Genomic DNA, 26,239 nt, shown 5'->3' with positions numbered 1-26,239 from the left:
TCGTGCAGCATGTAGCAAAGAGTTTTTAGCAAGGGAGAAATCAGGTTTCTAAAGGGGCGTTTTTGAGTACCCCAGCTCTAACACAGCATCCATGAAGCAGCATTGAAACCCCACCCAGAATTTCCCAAGATCCTTTGCTTTTATACTTGCTGGGAGTGTCATCAAACACCCCTAGAATTAAAGCTGCAAACTTATTTCCTTTTATCATACAAGTGTTGGTGTCTGCTTTGAAATCTCCTGAATCTAGCATCTAAGAGAAGTTCATCCACTATAATGTCTTCTTCATCTTCTGATTGGGACCAATCCCCCAGTGACATATCTGCCACCTCTGGTTCCTCAGGTTCATCCAGGTCAATTTCTCCCTTACTCTCACTCAACCCCTGAGCCTTCTCTGTGGCGGCCCCGGCACTCTGGAACCAACTCCCCCCAGAGATTAGAACTGCCCCCACCCTCCTTGCCTTTCGTAAACAACTTAAAACCCACCTCTGCCGCCAGGCATGGGGGAATTGAGATCCTCTTTCCCCCTAGGCCTTTACAATTCTATGCATGGTATGTATGTATGTATGTTTGGTTTTTATATTAATAGATTTTTAATCATCAATACCAAATTACTATTGTACACTGTTTTATTGTCGCTGTTAGCTGCCCCGAGTCTCTGGAGAGGGGCGGCATACAAATCCAATAAATAAATAAATAAACCCCACTGGCCCAGGGTATCCAGAGGAGCCTGTCTCATCCTCCTCAGAATCTGACATTACCAGAGGTGGACAAGGAGCGCTCACCACAAAAATTATCCATGAAACATCTATAACTGAGATTGGACTTGGATCCGGGTTTATCCCAGGTTCATTTTTATTTCTTTCCAAGAATCTGTCTGGATTCCTTTTCATTCTATGTCTGACCAATTTTCTTTACTGGCTTCCTGCATTGAGTGTGGTTTCCTGTAATTAGATATTATAAAAGTGGAGACAATTGAGAACACATTGCTAGGCAATTTCATCTGCCGATTTGCAGACACCTTCGTTTGCAAGGCGTCGAACGGAATATAAACGCTTCATATTAATTTTTTCCTGCTTCCAGTAATCTTACCTGTACCTGACCTATTTCTTCTATCTCCTGGTTTTCCTTCTAAGACTTCAGGCTGATATATTGGGTTCTTCCCCTTTTTATCCTAGGAGCCCTGGACATTAGATCAGACTGAGTTAAGACAATCTCATCTACCCAAATACGGCTTCTACTTTTGCCTTTCAGCCCCAATCCAGGAGCCTTTGCGGGCAGTCGCCTTCGCAACAAACTATTTTTGTGTTAAATTTATATTTTGCAGCAAAGAAAAAAAGGGAGACGAGTATAGATCTATTTCAAGCTACTTAGCTCTCATTAGTGATTAATTATCCTTTCTGGGATTCGAACCCAGGCTACTTACATAGTAGGTAGTGCCATGCCCCTGTCCGAGTTTGACCCGACAGCAAAAGATGAGCTTGAACAAGAACTGACAGCAAGTGAGAGGGCAGCTCCATTGGCCTTAGAGGAAACTGAGGAAGGGCAGAGTCGGGCAGTGTCAAGGCTGTTCAGAATTAGCATAAGAACATAAGAAGAGCCATGCTGAATCAGGCCAAAGCCCATCAAGTCCAGCATTGTGTGTCCCACAGTGGCCCACCAATTGTCCATGGGGATCTTGAGCAGAAAAAGAAGGCAAACCCCTCCCTTTCCCCTGACCCCCAACAAATGGTACCCAAGGGAATCCTGCCTGCCTCAACCAACATAGAGGCGGCACTTGGACATCCATTTCAATAACCACCGATACACTTGGCATCAGTAATGGGCAGCCAAAAATTTTATTGCCACACTGTGGGTGTGGCTTATTTTGTGGGTGTGGCTTAATGGTCATGTGACTGGGTAGGAGTGGCTTGAACGATCATCATCAACCAAGTGAACTGTTAAGTCCTTGTCTTACAACCTTACCAGTGTCGCTCGCTGGGGTGCTCCGCGTTTCCTGCGCTCTCCTTCCTGGGTCGCCCCCCCGTCTCAGGCTGGGAAGCTAGGCGAACGGGTGCTACCAGAAGCATAAATGCTGCCAGTGCCACTTCCACCCATGTCTTCTGCTTGCACCTCAGGCGGGAGGTGGCCTCATGAGGCTGGAGGGGAGCCAGGCAGGAGAGAGAGAAGCTCATCCGAGGCCAGGAAGGAGGAAAGAGGAAAAAAGCAAGGACCGCAGATGCAGCAGCAACAGCAGGGAAAAAAGGGAGAGCCGAGCCCAGACCAGTAATCTAGGAAGTGACAGTCACTGATCAGCTGGAGCTGCGCACGCATCTTCATTTCCGCTGGTGGAACTGTGTTCCACCCCGTCCTGCCTGCTGCCCACCGCTGCTTGGCATCCATGAATCTGTCTAATCCTTCCTTGAAGCTATCCAGACTGACAGCTGTCACGACCTCTTCTGGAAGTTAATTCCATAAAGGCCACACTGTGCACCGGTATTAAAATGGGAGATGTGCACGCAGCTCCTGGTGTCCAGCATGCATGCACATACATCCCAACGTATGCACGGAAGCAAAAAAAGGGCCAAAATCTCTCTCGTGCGTGTATCCCCTCACAAGATTTTACCTCGTGCGCATGCGCAGAAGCAAAATCTGGCTGGGACACGCAGTCACGCACACCAGATGCCTGAAGCTGATGCGCAGCGCACCAGGAGCAGCAGAGGCGGCAACCCCTGCCTTAATGATTGTCATAGGGTACAAATTAAAGCAATCAGGAAGCAATCAGTATTAATATAAATCATAAGGATACAAGCGACATGTTACAGTCATACAGTCATAAGCGGGAGGAGATGGGTGATAGGAACAATGAGAAGACTAATAGTAATAGTAATGCAGCCTTAGTGAATAGTTTGACACTGTTGAGGGAATTATTTGTTTAACAGAGTGATGGCATTCAGGAGGAAACTGTTCTGGAGTCCAGTTGTCTTGCTGTGCAGTGCTCTATAGCAGTGATGGTGAACCTATGGCACGGGTGCCACAGGTGGCATGCGGAGCCATATCTACTGGCACACAAGCCATTGCCCTAGCTCAGCTCCAATGTGCATGTGTGTGATTTTTGCTGATTTTTTGGCTCATACAGAGCCTCTGGGAGGGTATTTTTGGCTTCCAGAGAGCCTCCAGAGGGAGGGGGAGGTCATTTTTACCCTGCCCCGGCTCCAGGAAAGCCTTTGGAGTCTGGGGAAGGCAAAACACGAGCCTACTGGGTTCACCAGGAGTTGGGAAACTGGCCATTTCCAGCCTTCAGTGGGCCTCTGGGTGGCAGGGGAAGCTGACATTGAATTATGGCTGTGGGCACTCATACATGTGCAATAGTCCGCATGCACGCTGTTTCCGCACCTGACGAAAAAAAGTATAGCATTGTTTTGATGGTAGGAGTTGAAACAATTTATGTCCAGGATGCGAAGGGTCAGTAAATATTTCCACAGTCCTCTTTTTGACTCGTGCAGTATACAGTCCTCAATGGAAGGCAGGTTGGCACTAATTGTTTTTTTTCCCTGCAATTCAGGATCAGCCCCTCTCCAGCTTCACCAGGCACACCTGGAAATTTAAGCAGATGCTATGGAGAGGGGCATTTGTCAGGAACAAATACTGAGCTCCTGCAGTGTTATGTGCTGAGGTTCGAATTTGTCAAGAATCCTTGCATTCCTTTGTGGTTTTTGGACTGATCTGTATCTTTTTCTCCCTGAACTCCTTGCTTTGTTCTTGTTTTGTTAGATAAATTTGGGATTTATTGCCAGGGCAGCCTTGGTCCAGACAGAGCTGGGCTGGACTAATTGCCGAGGCTGTTTGAGATTTTTTTAGGGGGGAAATTTAGAGCACTAAAGGGCCTATTTGAACTGCCAGCTGTTTATGTTATCTCTGTGTCTTGCCCTGGGTCATCACAGGCAGATGTATTAACCTCTAAGCCATGGGATCTCCTAGCTTTGTTGGCTATACCAGGGGAGAGATTAAGTGTTTTTTATCAGGGCAACCTGGTCTAGACAATACGGCACAGAGCATGTTGCTTCTGCTTTCGCCTTTCAGCCCCAATCCCAGAAGGGTATGGATAGTTTTTGAGGGCTAAATACAGTGGTACCTCTACCTAAGAACACCTCTACTTACCAACTTTTCTAGATAAGAACCGGGTGTTCAAGATTTTTTTGCCTTTTCTCAAGAACCATTTTTCACTTACAAACCCGAGCCTCCGAAACTGTAACCGGAAAAGGTGGGGAGAAGCCTCCGTGAGGCCTCTCTAAGAATCTCCTGGGAGGAAACAAGGCCAGTAAAGATGGGGAGAAGCCTCTGTGGGGCCTCTCTAGGAATCTCCTGGGAGGAAATAGGGCCGGAAAAGGAAGAGAGAAGCCTCTGTGGGGCCTCTCTAGGAATCTCCTGGGAGGAAACAAGGCCAGTAAAGATGGGGAGAAGCCTCTGTGGGGCCTCTCTAGGAATCTCCTGGGAGGAAATAGGGCCGGAAAAGGAAGAGAGAAGCCTCTGTGGGGCCTCTCTAGGAATCTCCTGGGAGGAAACAAGACCAGTAAAGATGGGGAGAAGCCTCTGTGGGGCCTCTCTAGGAATCTCCTGGGAGGAAATAGGGCCGGAAAAGGAAGAAAGAAGCCTCTGTGGGGCCTCTCTAGGAATCTCCTGGGAGGAAACAGGGCCAGAAAAGGTGGGGAGAAGTCTCCATGGGGCCTCTCTAGGAATCTCCTGGGAGGAAGCAGGGCCTCCACCCTCCCTGTAGTTTATTTATTTATTTATTTATTTGATGCGTCCCCTCGCAAGATTTTACTTCCTGTGTATGCCCACCCCTGGTCCCACATACCATTACAGAAACAAGGTTGACATTAAAAAAAAAGCACACCTTTTTCTTGCAAGGTTGAAAAATCCACTTTGTAGATATACCCTGATACGGATCTGAAAGCAGAAACACTTTTAGCAATTCTAATGAGATGCCTGCATGAAAGACTCATCCATGCTCAAATCTAATGTTCATATAGGGTTCATTGTTATTCATTATTCTGCTTTAAATGTCCGCGTTTGTGTCCTTTACAATGCATAAACTCCTGCTGGGGCTGTAGAGTGGAAAATTTGATTTAAATCAGGGTTAACGGTTGGAGGAAATGGCTCTGTAAAAATAGCAGTGATACTTTGTCCCAGTGTTGTTCAAGGACTCCCCTTTACAGCAGGTCAAATATGCCCAGGGGATAGGAGAAATCTATGGGGTGTCTTCTTTGTGCCTACGAAGCAGTGAAAGGCTGCAAATAATTTTACTATACACTATGGCCATGGCTTATTTTGTGGGTATGGCTTGCCTGCCATATGACCAGGTGGGAGTGGCTTGATGGTCATGTGACTAGGGGGTGGCTTAAAGGTCATGTGCTCTCTACATGGGGCTACCTTTGAAAAGTGTTCGGAAACTTCAGATGGTGCAGAATGCAGCTGCGAGAGCAATCATGGGCTTTCCCAAAAATGCCCATATAACACCAACACTCCGCAGTCTGCATTGGTCACAATTCAAAGTGTTGGTTATGACCTATAAAGCCCTTCATGGCAAAGGACCAGATTATCTCAGGGACTGCCTTCTGCTGCACGAATCCCAGCGACCAGTTAGGTCCCTCAGAGTTGGCCTTCTCCGGGTCCTGTCAACTAAACAATGTCGTTTGGCGGGGCCCAGGGGAAGAGCCTTCTCTGTGGCGGCCCCGGCCCTCTGGCACCAACTCCCCCCGGAGATTAGAATTGCCCCCACCCTCCTCGCGTTTCGTAAGCTCCTTAAAACCCACCTCTGCCGTCAGGCATGGGGGAACTGAGATACTCTTTCCCCCTAGGCCTTTACAATTTATGCATGGTATGCTTGTTTGTATGTATGATTAGTTTTACAATAAGGGTTTTTTAGTTGTTTTAGTATTGGATTTACATGCTGTTCTTATTATTGTTGTTAGCCGCCCCGAGTCTACGAAGAGGGGCGGCATACAAATCCAATGAATGAATGAATGAATGAATGAATGAATGAATGAATGAATGAATGAATGAATGAATGAATGAATGTGACTGGCTTAAAGGTGGCCAACTTGACATTACTCACGTCTAGGGTTAGGGTGCCTCCCTATCTATTTACTATTACTGAACATCCAAAATATACTATTTAACTCTATGTATATACAGTATGCCATATGTATACATACATATTACACACAAGCACACAAAAATATACATTATCTAGTATGTAAACTGTATGTGTATATACACACACACACGCACAACTCTTCTCAAATTATACACATTCAACCTCATTGACTGCGGTAGGAAAAACATACCCAGAGCCCAGAAAGGAGGAAAAAAGAAAAAAAAATCAAACTTTTTCTACCGGTTCTTCGTACCTGACCAAATTTTTTCTACCAGTTCTATGTACCTGACCGCACCCGTAGGAGCCCATCATTGCTATGAAGGATAACTTTTTAAGGTCAGGAATGGGGAAAAAAAATCAAGGAACTGTAGATCACAGCTAAATGTGATTCCAAGGAAGAACTGCAGTGGAAGGACAACACTGAAATAGTGTGATTTTTAAGGGCAGTGTTGTCATTATTGCTGTTTCTGTACTTCAAGAATTTTTGCAGTATCCTGCCTTCAAGAGATAGAGATTAATCATTATGAGAAGGAAGCACTGTAGTTGCCTCTTTTCTTCAAGTCACCGTTTTTAAAAATAAATATTAGTTATTTACATTAAAACAAAGGATAAACAAAACAACAATACAACATTACAAAATACATAAAATTACATACTTACTTATGCATAGAAATTTATATTTTAAAAAGGAAGAACAACATATACAGTGGTACCTCGAGATACGAGTTTAATTCGTTCCGGACCTGGGCTCTTAAGTCGAGCAGCTCTTATCTCGAACGACTTTTCCCCATAGGAATTAATGTAAATAATTTTAATTGGTTCCAGCCCTCAAAAAACTCACAAAGTTAGTCTAAATTATGCAGAAAGACATGTTTTTAATGAAGAAATGTACATGTACATATAAATGAATAATGAAGTTTCTTTCACTTAACTTGTAAACTTTCTTAAACTTTTAAATTTACATATGTTCAACTTCTCTGCCACCCAATCCTGTAGGACAGAGGTCCCCAACCCTTTTTGCACCAGGGACCGGCTTTAAGCGATCAAGAGAGGAATGGGTGAATGAATGGACGGAGGGTGGGAAGGAAGGAAGGAAAGAGGGAAGGGACAGGAACAGAGGAAGGAAGCAAGGAAACTTATGAAAGGGGAGAGTAAGAGAGGAATGAGTGAAGGGAGGGAGGGAGGGAAGAAGGTGGGAAGGAGAAAGAAAAGAAGAAATAGAGGAAGGGAAGGTAAAAGAGAGAAAGAAAAAGAGCAAGAAAGAAAGCTGCAAGCACCCCCCCCCCAGCCCCCCAGGCCGGCTGCAACCTTTTAAAACATGCCCGCCGCTTCGCAGCTGTCTCCTGAAGCCGAACGCGGAAGTTAGCGTTTGGCTTCAGGAGACAGCTCCTTGGCGCTTGTATCTCGAATTTGGGCTTGTAAGTAGAACAAAAATATCTCTCCCCTCCCAGCTCTTATCTCGAGTTGCTCTTAAGTAGAGCAGCTCTTATGTCGGGGTTCCACTGTATACATGACAAAATAAAGCTTTATGCTTTATACATAAGTTGTTTTTGGTATCAAATCTTAATATTTACAGCTGCTAGGTTGCAAGATAATTGATTTTTGCAGCTTGTTCATTTATAACAATATTTTTTTCCTTGTTTATTATTACACATACATCTTATTAACTTATCCATTAACAAATCCATTTCCATGTGATTACTTTCATTTCCTCTATTTTTTTCCCCCCCATGGTATAATTGTGCCTTGCAATGTCACCATTGGTAGCTGCCATGTCCTGCTATTTAAACATTTTGAAGGTACAATATCATGCTATCTGGCAGTGTTTCCCAACCTTGGCAACTTGAAGATATTTGGACTTCAACTCCCAGAATTCCCCAGCCAGTGAATGCTGGGAGTTGAAGTCCAGATATCTTCAAGTTGCCAAGGTTGGGAAACACTGCTATATGGATCTTTATTAAATGCGATAGTTTTCTCATTTTGCGGGGACCTTGGTGCTCTCTGAACTTGGTTGTTTTCCTTTAGATATTTCATTACCCAGCTAGGTAACATTATCAGTCTGCAAGAAAACAACGAAGTTCAGAAAAGCAAACGAAGGACTCCACAGTTCATCCCTGAGCTACCAATATTGTTTTCTTTCTTGTTTTATAAGGCTATAAATATAAGGTTATTCCAGGTATCTGTCTTCTCTTCCCCTGCTTCTGTTCCTCCTAATTTATTTGCAGTTATATAGAAGTCATTAACACTCAGGGGAAAAAAACATTATGTATGATATGAAAATAAACCCTAGCCAGAAGCATGGCTTAAAAAGCGGCACACTTCTAATAAATGTGGAGAATGGGGATATTTCACCGGGCATGGCTGTGCAAAGATGTGCAAATCAGCCCACATCCAATTTGACGCTCTTAATATTTTTTTTTAAAATAGTAACAGAGTTGGAAGGGACTTGGGAGGTCTTCTAGTCCAACCCACTGCTCAAGCAAGGGACCCTACAATGTTTTTGGTTTGCATGCCAAAAGAGGGTGTGGTGGGGTGTCAGCATGTGTGCACACGCCAACACCCCTTCCCAGTAATGGGCCGCCAAAATTTTTACTGCCACACTGTGAGTGTGGCTTATTTTGTGGGTGTGGCTTGAGGGTCATGTGACTGGATTTATTTATTTATTTATTTAATTAATTGGATTTGTATGCCGCCCCTCTCCGAGGACTCGGGGCGGCTCACAGCATATATAAAAAAAGAACAGTAATATAATCCAATTAGTACTACAATATTAAAAACAATTAGAAAAAGAAGATTAACCTAAAAAATTAACTTATTAACCAAACATTCAGCAATCATACTTAAGTCATTCAGTGGTCAGATGAAGATCTAAGAGTCCCAAGGCTGGTGGCAAAGATGAGCTTTTAAGCTCTTTCGGAAGGCAAGGAGGGAGAGGGCAGTGCGAATCTCTGGAGGGAGTTGATTCCAGAGGGCCGGGGCTCCCACAGAGAAGGCTCTTCCCCTAGGTCCCGCCAACCGACATTGTTTGGTCGACAGGACCCTAAGGAGGCCAACTCTGTGGGACCTCACTGGTCGCTGGGATTCGTGCGGCAGAAGGCGGTCTCGGAGATAATCTGGCCCTATGCCATGTAGGGCTTTATAGGTCATAACCAACACTTTGAATTGTGCCCAGAAACTGATCGGTAGCCAATGCAGATGGATCGGAGTGGCTTGCTGGCCATGTGACCAGGCGGGAATGGCTTGAACAATCATCATCGTTCAAGTGAACTGTTAAGTCCTCGATTTATAACCTCACCAGTGTCACTCTCTGGGGTGACAATTTGCTTCGTGTTTCCCGCTCTCTTCTTCCTGGTCGCCCCCTGCCTCAGGCTGGGTAGCTAGCTGATCAGCTGCTGAGAAAAGAGGGGGGAGGAAATGGCCCCCCTGCAATACCTGTTGGTGCTGGTCTCCATGGTGCTTTCTGAGGACGAGGAGGATGGGAGGGGGGATGGTCAGCTAGAGCTGGGCACATAGCTTCATTTTCGCCGGTGGAACTGCATTCCACCCTGTCCTGCCTCCTGCCCACTCCTGCCCCTTCCCTCCCCCACCATGCATCCACAACCCTACATGGTGCCCCCACACATGTGCAGAGGTCTTACTGAAGCCAATTACGTGAAAAAATGTCTAAATGGGCAAACCGAAAGTTTAGGAAAACACACTTCCGGTTTGCCATTGTGCTGTTTTTTGCTCTCTGGAGGGTTCAGGGAAACTTCCTGAAGTTCCAGAGTGCCAAAAATGGGCAAACTGGAAGTTCAGAAAACCCACTTCTGGTATGTCCACTGTGCTGTTTTTTGCACACTGGGGCTTCAGAAAGCTTTCCTGAACCGTCAGGAGTGCAAAAAATTAGCACAACAGCAAACGGGAAGTGTGTTTTTCAGAACTTCTGGTTTGTCCATTGGCCAATTTTTTTCGCCTCTGGGGCTTCTATCCATCCATCTCTATCTATCTATCTATCTATCTATCTATCTATCTATCTATCTATCTATCTATCTTCATCTATATCTATCTATCTGTCTGTCTATCTATCTATCTTTATCTATATCTATCTATCTATATTTATTTATTTATCTATCTATATTTATCTATCTATATCTATCTATCTATCTATCTATATTTATTTATCTATCTATATTTATCTATCTATATCTATCTATCTATCTATCTATCTATATTTATCTATCTATATTTATCTATCTATATTTATCTATCTATATCTATCTATCTATCTATCTATCTATCTATATTTATCTATCTATATTTATCTATCTATATTTATTTATCTATCTATCTATATTTATCTATCTATCTATCTATCTATATTTATCTATCCTATCTATCTATCTATCTATCTATCTATCTATCTATCTATCTATCCTAAAGTTTAAAGTTCATAGTCCTAGCACTGATAATGTGATGTAGTCAGGTAATGAAACATCTTCAGCCAAACCACAAAGTTCAGAGAGCACCAGAGTCCTAGAGAATGAGATTGGATAGGATGGGGCGGGGTGGAATGGAATGGAATGGAATAGAATAGAATAGAATAGAATTCTTTATTGGCCAAGTGTGATTGGACAAACAAGGAATTTGCCTTTGGTGCATATGTTCTCAGTGTATATAAAGAAAAATAAAATACATTCATCAAGAATCATAAGATACAACATAGTGATAGTCATAGAAATCTAATTGTACTAGAAAAGAAATAAAAAATGTAAATTTTAAAGATACAACATGGTTATAGGAAGAGATACAGTAGGTCAGTGATGGTGAACCTATGGCACGGGTGCCACAGGTGGCACGCAGAGCCATATCTGCTGGCATTCGAGCTGTTGCCCTAGCTCAACTCCAACGTGCATGTGTGTGCCAGCCAGCTGATTTTTGGCTTGCACAAAGGATCTGGGAGAGCGTTTTTGGCTTCCAGAGAGCCTCCAGGGAGATGAGGGAGGGTTTTTACCTTCCCCCGGCTCCAGGGAAGCCTTTGGAGTTTGGGGAGGGCTAAACACGAGTCTACTGGGCCCACCAGAAGTTGGGAAACAGGCCATTTCCAGCCTCCAGAGGTTCTCCAAGGGGTGGGGGAAGCTGTTTTCACCCTTCCCAGGCATTGAATTATGGGTGTGAGCACTCGCGCATGTGCGATAGCATCCGCCCACACTCTTTCGGCACCTGGGGAAAAAAACGTTCACCATCACTGCAGGAAGGGTGAGAAGAATAGTAATACAGTCTCAGTAAGTAATTTGACTCTTTTGAAAGTTAGTTGTTTAGCAGAGTGATGGCATTTGGGAAAAAGCTGTTCTTGTGTGTAGTTTTTCTGTTGAGCGGTGTCCTATAAAGTTATTGTGTCCAGGGCAAGGCAAAAATGTCAGCAAGATTCCCTCCAAATGATCGATCACAGATTTGGGGTGTTGTAGCCAGTTGTAATGTGGAAACAGTCCTTTTCTTCCTGGGATCATGTGTTCATGTTCATCATATAATGCGTGTCAAGGTGGTGCAGTGGTTAGAATGCAGTACTACAGGATACTTCTGCTGACTGCTGTTTGCTTGCAGTTCTGCAGTTCAAGTTTCACTAGCTCAATGTTAACTCAGGCTTTCATCCTTCCAAGGTCAGTAAAATGAGGACCCATATGATTTGGAGGGGGGCAATATGCTGACTCTGTAAACCACTTAGAGAGGGCTGTAACACACTGTGAAGTAGTATGTAAGTCTAAGTACTAAGTGTGATTGCTAATAGCTGCCCCGAGTCTATGGAGAGGGGCGGCATACAAATCTAATAAATAATAATAATAATTGCATAGGGAAAAGCCCATGATAAGTGTCCTGATTTGAACAACATTGCAGTTAGTTTAGTTTAGTTTAGTTTTATTGGATTTGTATGCCACCCCTCTCCGGAGACTCGGGGCAGCTAACAGCAATAATAAAACAGTGTACACTAAAAATGATTAAAAACCCATTAATATAAAAAACCAAACATACATACAGACACACCATGCATAAAATTGTAAAGGACTAGGGGGAAAGAGCATCTCAATTCCCCCATGCCTGGTGGCAGAGGTGGGTTTTAAGTAGCTTACGAAAGGCAAGGAGGGTGGGGGCAATTCTAATCTCTGGGGGGAGTTGGTTCCAGAGAGCTGGGGCTGCCACAGAGAAGGCTCTTCCCCTGGGTCCCGCCAAGCGCCATTGTTTAGTTGACGGGACCCGGAGAAGACCCACTCTGTGGGACCTAACTGGTCGCTGGGATTCGTGCAGCAGAAGGCGGGCCCTGAGATAATCTGGTCCGGTGCCATGAAGGCACCCAACTGGGTCAAGGACAGCTCACCCCCGCCAACTTGCTGCAGGACAAGAATTACACTAATATCAAAGAAATGTTGGAATAGAATCATTCAAGAAAGGATGCAAAAGGAGGGACAAATGGAAATATGAAGGACAAAAATTAAAGTAATTATTTAATTATTTCAAATAATTAAGTTGAATTGTTGAATTGTCAAGTTGAATTGTTGAATTGCCCAATGGCAAGGTACTGTATCTTGTAGCAAGTTGGCCACAGTGAGTTTATTAGGGCGACTTACCCATGGCGAGTTCACCAGGACAAGTTGCCCATGGTAAGTTCACCAGGGCAAGTGGGCCGCAATGAGTTCACCATGGCGAGTTACCCACGGTGAATTCACCATGGTGAGTTGACTGCAATGAGTCCACCATGGTGAGTTACCCACAGTGAGTTCACCATGGCGAGTTGCAATGAGTTCACCATGGCAAGTTATTATTATTTATTAAATTTGTATGCAGCCCCTTTGCGTAGACTCGGGGTGGCTCACAACAGTAATAGAAAAAAAACAATGTAGAATACAAATCTAATAATTAAAACTAAAAACCCATAATTTAAAAAATCATGCACACAATGTACTATACATAAACAATATAGGCCTGGGGAAGTTATATCAGTTTCCCCCATGCCTAACGACAGAGGTGGGTTTTAAGGAGTTTATGAAAGGCAAGGAGGGTGGGGGCAGTTCTAATCTCAGAGGGGAGCTGGTTCCAGAGGGTAGGGGCCGCCACAGAGAAGGCTCTTCCCCTGGGCCCTGCCAAACGGCATTGTTTAGTCGACGGGACCCAGAGAAGGCCAACTCTGTGGGACCTAATTGGTCGCTGGGATTCGTGCGGCAGAAGGCAGTCCCGGAGATATTCTGGTCCGATGCCATGAAGTTACCCACAGTGAGTTTACCATGGTGAATTGGCCACAATGAATTCATTGTGGCAAGTTACCCAAGATGAGTTCACCATGGCGAGTCCATCATGGTGAGTTGCTCATGGTCAGTTCACCATGGTGAGTTACTCACAGTGAATTCATCATGGTAAGTTACCCACAGTGAGTTCACCATGTCAATTTCTGGTCACAATTCAAAGTGTTGGTTATGACCTATGAAGCCCTTCATGGCATCAGACCAGAATATCTCCGGGACCGCCTTCTGCCGCACGAATCCCAGCGACTGGTTAGGTCCCACAGAGTTGGCCTTCTCCAGGTCCGGTCGACTAAGCAATGTCGTTTGGTGGGATCCAGGAGAAGAGCCTTCTTGTGGCGGCCCCCTGGAACCAGCTCCCCCCAGATATCAGAGTTGCCCCCACACTCCTTGCCTTTCGCAAGCTCCTTAAAGCCCACCTCTGTCATCAGGCATGGGGGAATTGAAATTGCCCTTCCCCCTAGGCTTATAGAATTTATACATGGTATGCTTGTATGTATGAGTGGTTCTTTAAATTGGGGTCTTTTAGATTATTTTTAAATATTAGATTTGTTTACATTGTCTTTTTATACTGTTGTTAGCCGCCCCGAGTCTTCGGAGAGGGGCGGCATACAAATCTAATAAATAAAATAAAATAAATAAGTTGGCCGCGGCAAGCTATCCCATTCCATACCCAACTTCATTCTCTCTTTTAAAGCGATGAATGGCATGATGAATGTTAAGCAGACCAAACAAGAGGCTCAATGCCATTTAAAAATACGTCACCCTGAGAGTTTGCTTGTTCTTCTCGGATGCCCTTTGCTAGCTAAGCCTCCACCTCCTCCTCCTAAAACCTCCCGATGGCTGGATGAATGAATTGCAAGGGGTTGCTGTTTAACAGTGTGCAGTGCAACATGATCGTTGAAAAAGAACAGAACATTTTGCATTTTTTTTAACCCACAAGGGGACTAGCCGGTTTATTCTTTTTGCATGTGCTTTCCCCTAGACTCTGGCTGCCCTAACAAGAAATTCAATAAATCTGCTTCCAAACCATCTTGCACAAGCTTTGCATGTCCAGTGTGGGCCTGAGGAAATTAACAAGCGAATAGAACACACCATCGACTTGCGGAGTGGCGATAAGTTGCGAAGAGAGCATATCAAGCCTTTTTCCCTGATGTTTAAAGACTCTGGCCTGGAACATAAGGTAGCTGGGTCTTGATAGATTGACTTTTGCCATCTGAGATTGACTTGCCGTGACCGTTGATTAGCAAAGACCAAATGGCGGTGGGTTTCCTTTCTAAATTTCCCCTTTCGTCCCATCTCTCAAAGATGGAGCGGTTAAGATTCCTCCAGACACGTAGGGTGCAGATCCTGAGATCTGGGATCCGTGGGCAGCTCTTGAAAGCTTAATGAAAGCAGAAAGCTCCCACCACAAGTTGCCCCCAGACATATTGGATGAGATCAGAGAAGAAAAAAAATGAAATTATATGGAGGGTGGGAGGGTCACTAATTTTTAATAAATTACAGTTTAATTAAATCAGGTGTAGGGTTTTCCTCCCCTCCACCCCCTCAAGGACAATGGTCTTTCTTTGTCTGTAGTTTTTCTGGTGGCCCTGGGAAAAGTTGCACGTGTTAGCTAGGTCAGATAAAGACTTAAGAGACGCCTTGGTACAGCAGTTTAAAGTGATATATAGAGGTGGAGATGGAAGGATAGTGTAGGATAGAAGAGGAAGGGGAGGGGGAGGAGGAAGAAGAGGGGGAGGAGGGAGAAGAGGGGGAGGAGGAAATGGAATGGACGTGGAGACAGAAAGAGAAATCTAGAGAGAGAGCTAGAGAGAGAGAAAGAACTAGAGAGAGAAAGAGAAAGCAAGATGGAGAGAGGGAGGGTGGGAGAGAGAGAGAAAGAGAGGCAGGGAGAGATAAAGATGATGATAGATCTTTTGTGCAACAGTATAACATGTTTGGTTACTTATAGTTTAATCTATGGCAGGGGTGTCAAACTCAAGGCCGGGGGGCCAGATCCAGCCCATGGGGCACTTAGATCTGGCCCTCAGGGACACCCTTGGAAACAATGAAGGACTGGCCCACAGTGCCTCCGCCAGCAAAAACCAGCCCTCCCAAGCTCCATTTTCACTGACAAGAGGGTTGCAGGAAGCCATCGCAGCCGGAAATGGAGTTCGGGCGTCCGTTTTCACTGGCAGAGCACTTGGTCCACCACAAGTGCCCCCCCAACACCAATGATATCAAGCTGACCATGCCTACCCTGGTCATGCCCACCCTAGCTCCCCAAAGTCAAAGACAACCCTGATGCAGCCCTCAATGAAATCGAGTTTGACGCCCCTGATCTATTTTTACGTGAGCTGCATTGGTTGCCAGTCGGTCTCCGAACCCAATTCAAGGCATTGGTTATCACCTTTAAAGCCCTAAATGGCTCAGGGCCAGGCTGTTTACGGGGCCACATCCACCCTCATACCTCCTTGTGGTCAGTAAGGGCCCATAGAGTCGACCTTCTCCAGGTCCCACCTCCCAAGCAGTGTCAGTGGACAGGACCTTGGGGTAGAGCCTTTTCTGTGGTGGCTCCAACCCTATGGAATCAACCGCCCACAGAGATTTGCATTGTCTCCTTCCTATCGGTCTACCGGAAAGCTGTTAAGACCTGGCTTTTCCGGCAGGCCTCGAGTTAGATTGAGTGCTGTGTGTGTATGGTTCTTTTTAGGATATTGTTTTATTGTTTTATTATGTTACTGATTTTATTGTGTATTTCGATTGCATTTTAGTGTTGTTGTATTTATCCCACTTGTTAGCCACTCTGAGTCCATTTCGGAATGAGCGGCATATAAATACAATGAATAAAATACAATAAATTAATAATGAACCCCAAAATGGTATACAGATCATCTTTGACTGACAACCATCCGTTCAGTGACTGTTTGACGTTGCAAATGCACTGGGAAAAAAAGATGACTTAACAACGGAGAGGGGCGGCATACAAATTTAATAAATAAATAAAATAAATAAATAAACTGGCCCTCGCACTTAACAACTGTTACAGCATTCCCCTAGTCATGTGATTCAAATTCTGGTGCTTGGCAAGCGGTATGTATTTACGAAAGTTAGAGCATTCCAGGGACAAGCGATTGCCATTGACAAATTTCTTGGCCAACTTCTGCTGAGAAATATCCGTAGCGGAAGCTGGATTTTGCTTAACTGCTGCATGATTCATGTGAGAATGGCCGTGGTTTGCTTAACGACCATGGGGGGAAGGTGGTAAGATTGGGGGAAATTAACTTTTTACTTATGGGACTGTTTCCTGCCGCATACCTCTCTGAGACCAATTAGATCCCACAGGGTGGGTCTTCTCCAGGTCCCGTTGACTAAGAGTGCAGGTTGGCGGGCCCGCAGGGGAGGGCCTTCTTTGTGGTTGCCCTGGCTCTTTGGAACCAAGTATCACCACCAACAACACCCCGATAGCCATACTGCCCCCACCCTACTCGCCTTCTGAAAGGCCTTGAATCCCTGGCTTTGCCGGCAGTCCTGGTGGTCATTGGAATTGCGATTTGCTTGGTATATACAGTGATCCCTCGATTAGCGCGGGGGTTACGTTCCAAGACCTCCCGCGCTAATCGATTTTCCGTGTTATAGTGGTGCGGAAGTAAAAACACCATCTGCGCATGCGCGCCCTTTTTTTCCCATGGCCGCACATGCGCAGATGGTGGAGTTTGCGTGTGGGCAGCGGGGAAGACCCAGGGAAGGTTCCTTTGGCCGCCCAACAGCTGATCTGCTCCGCAGCGCGGAGCCGAAGATGGAGTTTCCCCGTTGCCCAGGCAAAGGGGAAACCCCATCTTCGGCTCCTCGCTGCTGCCGCGCTGTGGAGCAGATCAGCTGTTGGGGCGGCCAAAGGAACCTTCCCTGGGTCTTCCTGCTGCCCAGGCAAAGGGGAAACCCCAAGAGAGCCAAAAGAGCACCGGGCCGGTTGGTTCCCAACCAAAAGAGTTTACCCCGATTGTCCTCGGTGGGGGAAAACAGCGCGTCGCCAGGCTCCCCATCTTCAAGAGAGGCGCGACGGCTAGCCAGGATCCACGCAGGGGAGAAAAGGCGCGCGCTCCCAGCCGCTGCGCCCCGCTTGGAGAGCAGCGGCGAGCAGAGCACAGAAGACGACAAGGCTTTCGAGGGCTCCAAGGCGGGCGGCGGCGCGTCCTTCGAGCACGCCGGCGGCGACCCCAAGCTGAAGGCGGCCACCACACACACACACGCCGCCGCCGCCATCCACCCCGCCGGGTTCCCCGCTTGCTACCTCTTCGCCTTCTCCCGCCTCCGAGGCCGACCAGCCCAAGCCGCAACAGACACACACACACATACACGCACTCCCTCTCTCGCGCTCACACAGACGCACTCAGACAGAAAAGAAAAAAAAATCCCCAAAAGAGAGGGACAAGAGGCAGGCACAAAGCGGGGGCACAAGGGGAGCTGCCCGGCAGAGGTTGCTTTTTTTCTTCTCGTGGGCAAGTGGAGGGGGGGAGAGAGAAGGAAAGAGAGAGAAGGAAAGAAAGAGATGAGAGAGGGAGGAAGAGAGTGTGAGAGAGGAAGAAAGAGAGAGAGAAATTATAGAAAAGAGGGGAGAAAAAAAGAGAAATGAGAAAATGATTGAAGCAGAGAATGACAGGAAAGAAAGAGAAAGAGACAGAGAAGTGACTCTTGGTGATGACGTATGACGTCATCGGGTGGGAAAAACCGTGGTATAGCAAAAAAACCGTGGAGTATTTTTTAATTAATATTTTTTGAAAAACCGTGTTGTAGCGTTTCGCACTAATCGAGACCGTGCTAATCGAGGGATCACTGTATGTGTTTATGACTGTATAGTGTAGTTCAGGGGGGTTTATTGATTACCGTAGTTAATCGGGGTTTTACTGTTTTTAACTTTTTTATATTTGACTTCTACTGCATCATTGTATTATTTTATTGTTGTAAGCCGCCCTGAGACTTACAGCAGTGTTTCCCAAACTTTTGACATATGTGTACCCCTTGTATAATTTCCGTAATGCTTAGTACCCCTCGTCAAAAAAATGGATGTATTTTAATAACAATTAAAAAAAAATATTTTTTTTATTTTTGGGTACACCCACAAAATAATAATAAATGAAAAATAAAATTAATCATAATAAAATATAAATAAAAGTTATATTATAAAATAACATTTATTTGGATCAATGAGAAGGATGAAATTGTTTGTGCTGAGATGACAGATCGTCATAATTTGGTTCCCTGGTTGCTAATTTTAATCTGAGATGCGGTTCCACGTCCAATAGTCTGTTCCTTTTTTTCGAGTTAATGTCTACAAATGCCGAAAAAGCAACTTCACACAAATATGAACTTGGAAAAGGCAAGATGTATGCTACTTTTTTTCTTTTTCCCCAAATAAGGATAAAAATGGGACGAGGATGCTTCTTTCTATGGACACCATCTTTATTGCAATAGAAAGGGGCCCTTAAATAATTTTCAAACTATTTTACAAATGAATTATATTCATGATGGTTGACTTTATCTGACTTGTTATTAAAATTGTTGAGACCTTAAATCCACTTAGATCAGGGTAAAATACTCCATTAAAAGTTCTTTATTGGACAAATAAATAAATCTTTTATTCTCTAAATCTTTTATTGGACAATAAAAGTTCCTTTTATTCTTATAGAGGTTTGTGTGGGATGGGTTTTATCGCACAACTCCTGATGAAGTGGATCAAGGCCATGGGAGCTGTTATCTCCTCCACTTGTTTATTGGCTGGTCTTGGCCAGCAGGGAGGTGACACGAGGCTAGATCCAGGCATTGATCAATTCTTCCTTGTCAGGGGTCTTTTCCACACCCCTCCTCAAGAGGCCTACCCTAGGTCCAGCTAATTTGAAGAACTATTGTCTCATCTCCAACCTTCCTTTTATAGGGAAGGTTGTTGAGAAAGTGGTGGCACTTCAGCTCCCGTGGTCATTGGATGAAGCTGATTACCTAGATCAGTGATAGCGAACCTTTATTTTCCTTGGGTCCCCAAAGAGCGCGGGCATGCGCTATCATGCATGCGTGAGTGCCCACAACCATAATTCAATGCCTGGGGAAGGTAAAAACAGCTTCCCCCACCCACCCACCCCGCAGGCCCTCTGGAGGCCGGAAATGGCCTGTTTCCCAACTTTTGATGGCCCAGGTGGCATGCAGAGCCATATCTGTCGGCACGCAAGCCGTTGCCCTAGCTCAGCTCCAACATGCATATATATGTCAGACAGCTGATTTTTGGCTCACACAGAGGCTCTGGGAGGGCAATTTTGACTTCCAGAGAGCCTCCGGGGAGATGGGGGAGAGCCTGGGAAGGGCAAAACACGAGCCTCCTGGGCCCACTAGAAGCTGGGAAACAGGCCATTTCCAGCCTCCATAGCGCCTCTGTGGAGGAAGCTGTTTTCACCCTCCCCAGGCATTGAATTATGGGTGTGGGCACTCGCGCATGCACGATAGTGCACGCGCATCCTCTTTCGGCACCTGAGGGAAAAAAGGTTCACCATCACTGCCCTAGAGGGTGGGACGACATAACATTTGAATAAATACAGTGATCCCTCGATTAGCACGGTCTCGATTAGTGCGAAACGCTACAACACGGTTTTTCACAAAATATTAATTAAAAAATACTCCACGGTTTTTTTGCTATACCACGGTTTTTCCCACCCGATGACGTCATACGTCATCACCAAGAGTCACTTCTCTGTCTCTTTCTCTTTCTTTCCTGTCACTATGCTTCAATCATTTTCTCATTTCTCTTTTTTTCTCCCCTTTTTTCTATCATTTCTCTCTCTCTTTCTTCCTCTCTCACACTCTCTTCCTCCCTTCTCTCTCCCCCCCTCCACTTGCCCACGAGAAGAAAAAAAGCAACCTCTGCCGGGCAGCTCCCCTTGTGCCCCCGCTTTGTGCCTGCCTCTTTTGGGGATTTTTTTTTCTTTTCTTTTTTGCGCTGGCGGCGGGAGCTGTTGGGGAGGGCTCTGCCGGGAAGGCCTCTCAGCTGCAGAGCCGAATGGGGGCGGAGGCAACAGCGGAGCCCGGCGCTGGGGCCATGCGAGGCTGTTCATCCAGGGGGGCGTGGACTTGCAAGTCGCCCTCCTTTCTCTCTCTTTCTCTCTCTTATACCACACCGGTAACAGGGAGAGAAAGAGAGAGAGCGGAGGGCACCTTGCCGGTCCACGCCCCCCTAGATGAGCAGCTCCGCATGGCCCCAGCGCCGCCCAGGCAAAGGGGAAACCCCAAGATCGCTTGCCGCTTGCCGCTTGCCGTATTGCAGCGAAGGAGGCGAAGCAAGGCTCCAAGCTGCAATACGGCAAGCGGCAAGCGGCAAGCGATCTTGGGGTTTCCCCTTTGCCTGGGCGGCGGGAAGACCAAGGGAAGGTTCCTTCAGCCGCCCAACACCTGATCCGCTCCGCAGCGCGGCAGCAGCGAGGAGCCGAAGATGGGGTTTCCCCTTTGCCTTTACCCCATCTTCGGCTCCTCGCTGCTTCCGCGCTGCGGAGCAGATCAGCTGTTGGGCGGCTGAAGGAACCTTCCCTTGGTCTTCCCCTCCGCCCACACGCAAACTCCACCATCTGCGCATGTGCGGCCATGAAAAAAAATGGCGCGCATGCGTAGATGGTGTTTTTTACTTCCGCACCACTATAACGCGGAAATCGATTAGCGCGGGAGGTCTTGGAACGTAACCCCCGCGCTAATCGAGAGATCACTGTATAGAAATAAAATAAAGTAGAGTAGAATAGAAAATAAAATAAAATAAAATAAAATAATAAAATAATAAAATAAAATAAATAAAATAAAATAAAATAAAATAAAATAAAATAAAATAAAATAAAATAAAATAAAATAAAATAAAATAAAATAAAATAATAAAATAAAATAAAATAAAATAAAATAAAATAAAATAAATAAAATAAATAAAATAAATAAAATAAATAAAATAAATAAAATAAATAAATTAAATTAAATTAAATTAAATTAAATTAAATTAAATTAAATTAAATTAAATTAAATTAAATTAAATTAAATTAAATTAAAAAAATAAAATGGCAGCATCTGGGTGGGTGGGCGGAGCCTCACACTGCGGCCACTACCAGTTCTCCAAACCATTGGAAGCTGTTGCTACTAGTATGCCCAAACTGGTAGCATTTCACCCCTGATCTCAGAACTATCTTGATGACAGCCGAGCTCTCTCCAAGGACATCCAAAACCACTTAAACCCCATCAATTTTTGAACCACGGAAAAGAAGAGAAGCCTCAGCCATCACAATGGCCATCTTTTTCAGGGAACAGTAAATGACTTCACCCGCTATAAACATTGTCCATTCATCTGACTTCTCTCTTTTTTACTCCCCCTCTTTTTTTTTTTTAAGGTAAAAAGTATCAGCTAAAAGGCTGACAGGGTGAACATTCTGTCACAACAGCTCTCGGGGAGGCCTATTTTTAGATCAAAACAAAATTTGCACAGCGGAGGCAGGAGACAGAGTTTTGATAGCGTTGTAATCCTCACTCCATGCACTCGTCACTTTTGGGATTCAGCGTGTGGAAAAGTGGTCCCAGCGCATCCTGATTTTCACACACACACACACACAACCTGGCCTTTTAGCCCTTGTCTCTTTTTTTGGTGAAGAGCTAAATACATAGAAGAGAAGCGTTCTGAATATGGAGATCAGTTCGTTCTCCTTGTTCATTTCACAAACTGCCCTTGTTCTGTTCTGTCACTTGTTGGTCGATGTATTTATCAATTTATATATGTACCTACCAAAATGATAACTCAGTCTATGTATCTCTATCATCTATCAAGCTATATCTTTCTTTCTGTCTATCGATCCATCTATCTATATCTATCTATCTATCTATCTATCTATCTATCTATCTATCTATCTATCTATCATCCATCTCTCTAACCATCCACCCATCTATCCAAAAATATTATTATTGTTGTTGTTGTTGTTGTTGTTGTTATTATTATTATTATTATTATTATTATTTATTGGATTTGTATGCCGCCCCTCTCCGCAGACTTGGGGCGGCTAACAACAGTGGTAAAACAACATGAACAATCCAATTAATAAAAACAACTAAAAAACCCTTATTATAAAAACCCAAACATACACACAAACATACCATGCATAACTTGTAATAGCCTAGGGGGAAAGGATAACTTAACTCCCCCATGCCTGGCGACAAAGGTGGGTCTTAAGTAATTTGCGAAAGACAAGGAGGGTGGGGGCCGTTCTAATCTCTGGGGGGAGTTGGTTCCAGAGGGCCGGGCCGCCACAGAGAAGGCTCTTCCCCTGGGGCCCGCCAAATGATATTGTTTGGTCAACGGGACCCGGAGAAGGCCAATTCTGTGGGACCTTATCGGCTGCTGGGATTCGTGCGGTAGAAGGCGGTTCCGGAGGTATTCTGGCCCAATGCAATGTAGGGCTTTAAAGGTCATTACCAACACTTTGAATTGTGACTGGAAACCGATCGGCAGGCAGTGCAGGCCGCGGAGTGTTGCAGAAACGTGGGCGATTCTAGGAAGCCCCACGATGGCTCTCGCGGCCGCATTCTGCAGAATCTGAAGTTTCCGAACACTTTTCAAAGGTAGCCCCATGTAGAGAGCGTTGCAGTAATCGAATCTCGAGGTGATGATATCTCAGTATATGTATCTCTATCATCTATTAAGCTATATCTTTCTGTCTATCTATCATCTATCTATTTATTTATCTGTCTGTCTGTCTGTCTGTCTGTCTGTCTGTCTATCTATCATCCATCTCTCTATCCATCCATCTATCCAAAATGATATCTCAATCTAGATATCTCTATCATCTATCAAGCTATATTTTCTGTCTATCATCTATCTATCTACCTATCTATCTATCTATCTATCTATCTATCTTTCTATCATCCATCTCTCTATCCATCCATCTATCCATCTCTCTACCTATCCATCCATCCAACCATTTATAGCATTAAAGCAATAGCATTTAGACTTATATACCACTTCACAGTGCTTTCGCAGCCCTCTCTAAACAGTTTACATATTGCCCGCAACAATCTGTGTCCTCATATGACCCCCTCGGAAGGAAGCAGAGGTGGGCTGCTGCCAGAACGGTTAATGTCGCAAAGCTCTGCGGGTCTGGAACGTGAGTGTGGGACCGAGCGCAATTTTGCTTCCAGCACCTATTCAGGATGCAAAATCTCGCACTGGGACATGTGGTCCCACAGTCACTTTCCAGACCCGCATTTTGGTGAGGTTTTTGATTCCCCGCATGGGGGTAAAATTTCATATATATAAAAAGGGGCGGCATATAAATCGAATGGATGGATGGATGGATGGATGGATGAATGAATGAATGAATGAATGAATGAATGAATGAATGAATGAATGAATGCCGGAAACAGAAGATCATCTTCCCAGTGTGTGTACAGGTGCACTGGAAGGCTGCTCTTCTCATTTCTGGTGCTTCCACACGTGTGAAAACCTAGTAGCTGGCGCTGGAATCTGGAAGAGCAATAGGCGATGGCTTGCATGCCTAGATAGAGAGATGGCTCTGCATGTCACTTCTGCCACACACGTGCCATAGGTTCGCCATCGCACATCTAGGCTGTCATCATAGGTGGGTTCTGTTAGTACCGTGTGTATAACTAGTTGGGTTTTCCAATATATAACCTAAGTCAGCAATGTATGGCTAAAGGAATTAGCACACTACTGTTTTAAGAGCTGGTGTTGCAGTCAGCTATAATTGGGAGTCAGCAACGTCTTTCTTTCTCGGAGCCTAAAGCCTTGAGACTCTCCCTGATATCTCTCTGATTCTATGCTGGTTTGTCTATATGACTATTCTATAAGGACTACTATGTGTTGTAAGAATAGAATTCTTTATTGGCCAAGTGTGATTGGACACACAAGGAATTTGTCTTTGGTGCATATGCTCTCACTGTACATAAAAGAAAATATACATTTGTCAAGAATTGTGAGATACAATACTTAATTATTATCATAGGGGTCAAATAAGCAATGAGGAAACAATATTAATAAAAATCTTAAGGATACAAGCAACAAGTTACAGTCATAAGTGGGAGGAAATGGGTGATAGGAATGATGAGAAAAAACTAGTAGCAATAGTAGTGCAGACTTAGTAAATAAATTGACAGTGTTGAGGGAATTATTTGTTTAGCAGAGTGATGGCGTTTGATGTGCAGTGCTCTGTAGTGACGTTTTGAGGGTAGGAATTGAAACAGTTTATGTCCAGGATGTGAGGGGTTTGTAAATATTTTCACAGCCCTCTTTCTAACTGTTGCAGTATTCAGATCCTCATTGGAAGGCAGGTTGGCAGCAATTGTTTTTTTCTGTAGTTCTGATTAAGAACTCAGTATTCTAATGTTAGTCGGCATATGTATTGATTGAGGCTTGAATTGTATATGTATTGGGAATATTGATTGCAGTATTTGTGAATGACTAGGACTGTTACTGACTACGATATTTGCATAATGTAAATAATATTTATACATTTAATGTATGTAGTCTGGTTATTTGGAGTTCCTGTTCATGTCTCTGGAATATTAGCTGGATATCTGCTAAGTGTTGGTAATGACCTTTAAAGCCCTACATGGCATTGGACCAGAATACCTCCGGAACCGCCTTCTACCGCACGAATCCCAGCGGCCCATAAGGTCCAACAGAGTTGGCCTTCTCCGGGTCCTGTCAACCAAACAATGTTGTTTGGCAGGCCCCAGGGGAAGAGCCTTCTCTGTGGTGGCCCCGGCCCTCTGGAATCAACTCCCCCCGGAGATTAGAACGGCCCCCACCCTCCTTGTACTCAAGACCCACTTATATCGCCAGGCATGGGGGAACTGAGACATCTCCCCCAGGCTTTTATATTTTATGTTTGGTATGTATGTGCTGTATGGTTTTAATTGCTGGGGTTTTATATATCTTTTCTTTTAATATTAGATTTGCATCACTGTTATATTGTTTTTATTATTGTTGTGAGCCGCCCCGAGTTTTCGGAAAGGGGCGGCATACAAATCTAATAAATAATAATAATAATAATAATAATAATAATAATAATTATTATTATTATTATTATTATTATTATTATTATTATTATTATTATTATTATTATTATTATTATTATATCCACACTTCCATTGCGCAGGGTAATACAGTTTACTCTTCAACCTCTAACATATTCGGACCAGTTCGGACTGTTTCACCTGAACTGGTAGCAGGATGTCATGATGATGTCACAGAACCAATTTGTTGATGCTGGTCCATGGAGACCACCATCATTTTTAAAAGCTCTTTTACTGAGCTGTGTTTGCTAATTTCTCAGAAGCCTCGTATACTTGCCTTGCTCTGTTTGTTGAGTTAATTTAGAAAATTCACTTACTTGAGTCCCTTTTGTCTTATGTTTTCTATTTCAGTACTCCCAAATGAGGGACGAGGTGTTCAAGTCAAACTTGGTGTGTGCATTAATGGTCCTGGTGTTTATCACCGCCATCCAAAGTCTACTTCCGTCTTCGAGGTGAGTTCCATGATTTGGAATGGAGAAATTAATTGGAGTTGGGATTCTAATTTATGTCACTTTCTAGAGCATAGGAAAACTGGGCTCCCGCCAAAGATAATTATCATTTATCACCTCATTGTAGTGATTGCAGTGAGGGCAGTTTGGTCTAGTGCAGTGGTTCTCAACCTGGGGGTCGGAACCTCTTTGGGGATCGAACGACCATTTCACAGGAGTCACCTAAGACCCTGGGAAAAGACAAATTTCCAATGGTGTTAGGAACTAAAGCTTCTACTCTGGCACCTTGCAACATAGATTAGATTAGATTA

General features: G+C 44.5%; 1 protein-coding gene across 1 annotated transcript in view; it reads left to right on the top strand.

Moving 5' to 3' along the window:
• The window catches only part of ADCY8 (adenylate cyclase 8), a 167,898-nt gene that overhangs the window by 99,592 nt on the left and 42,067 nt on the right, over window positions 1–26,239 (top strand). The window contains exons 8-9 of the mRNA XM_070748307.1: window positions 14,390–14,587; window positions 25,831–25,931. Coding sequence (XP_070604408.1) covers window positions 14,390–14,587; window positions 25,831–25,931 — 299 coding nt within the window. The remainder of the gene's footprint in view (window positions 1–14,389; window positions 14,588–25,830; window positions 25,932–26,239) is intronic.

Source organism: Erythrolamprus reginae, chromosome 3 (genome assembly GCF_031021105.1).
Source record: "Erythrolamprus reginae isolate rEryReg1 chromosome 3, rEryReg1.hap1, whole genome shotgun sequence".
NCBI lineage: Eukaryota > Metazoa > Chordata > Lepidosauria > Squamata > Dipsadidae > Erythrolamprus > Erythrolamprus reginae.
The sequence above is the reverse complement of the archived record's forward strand: the minus strand, read 5'-3'. Positions and strand labels throughout refer to the sequence as shown.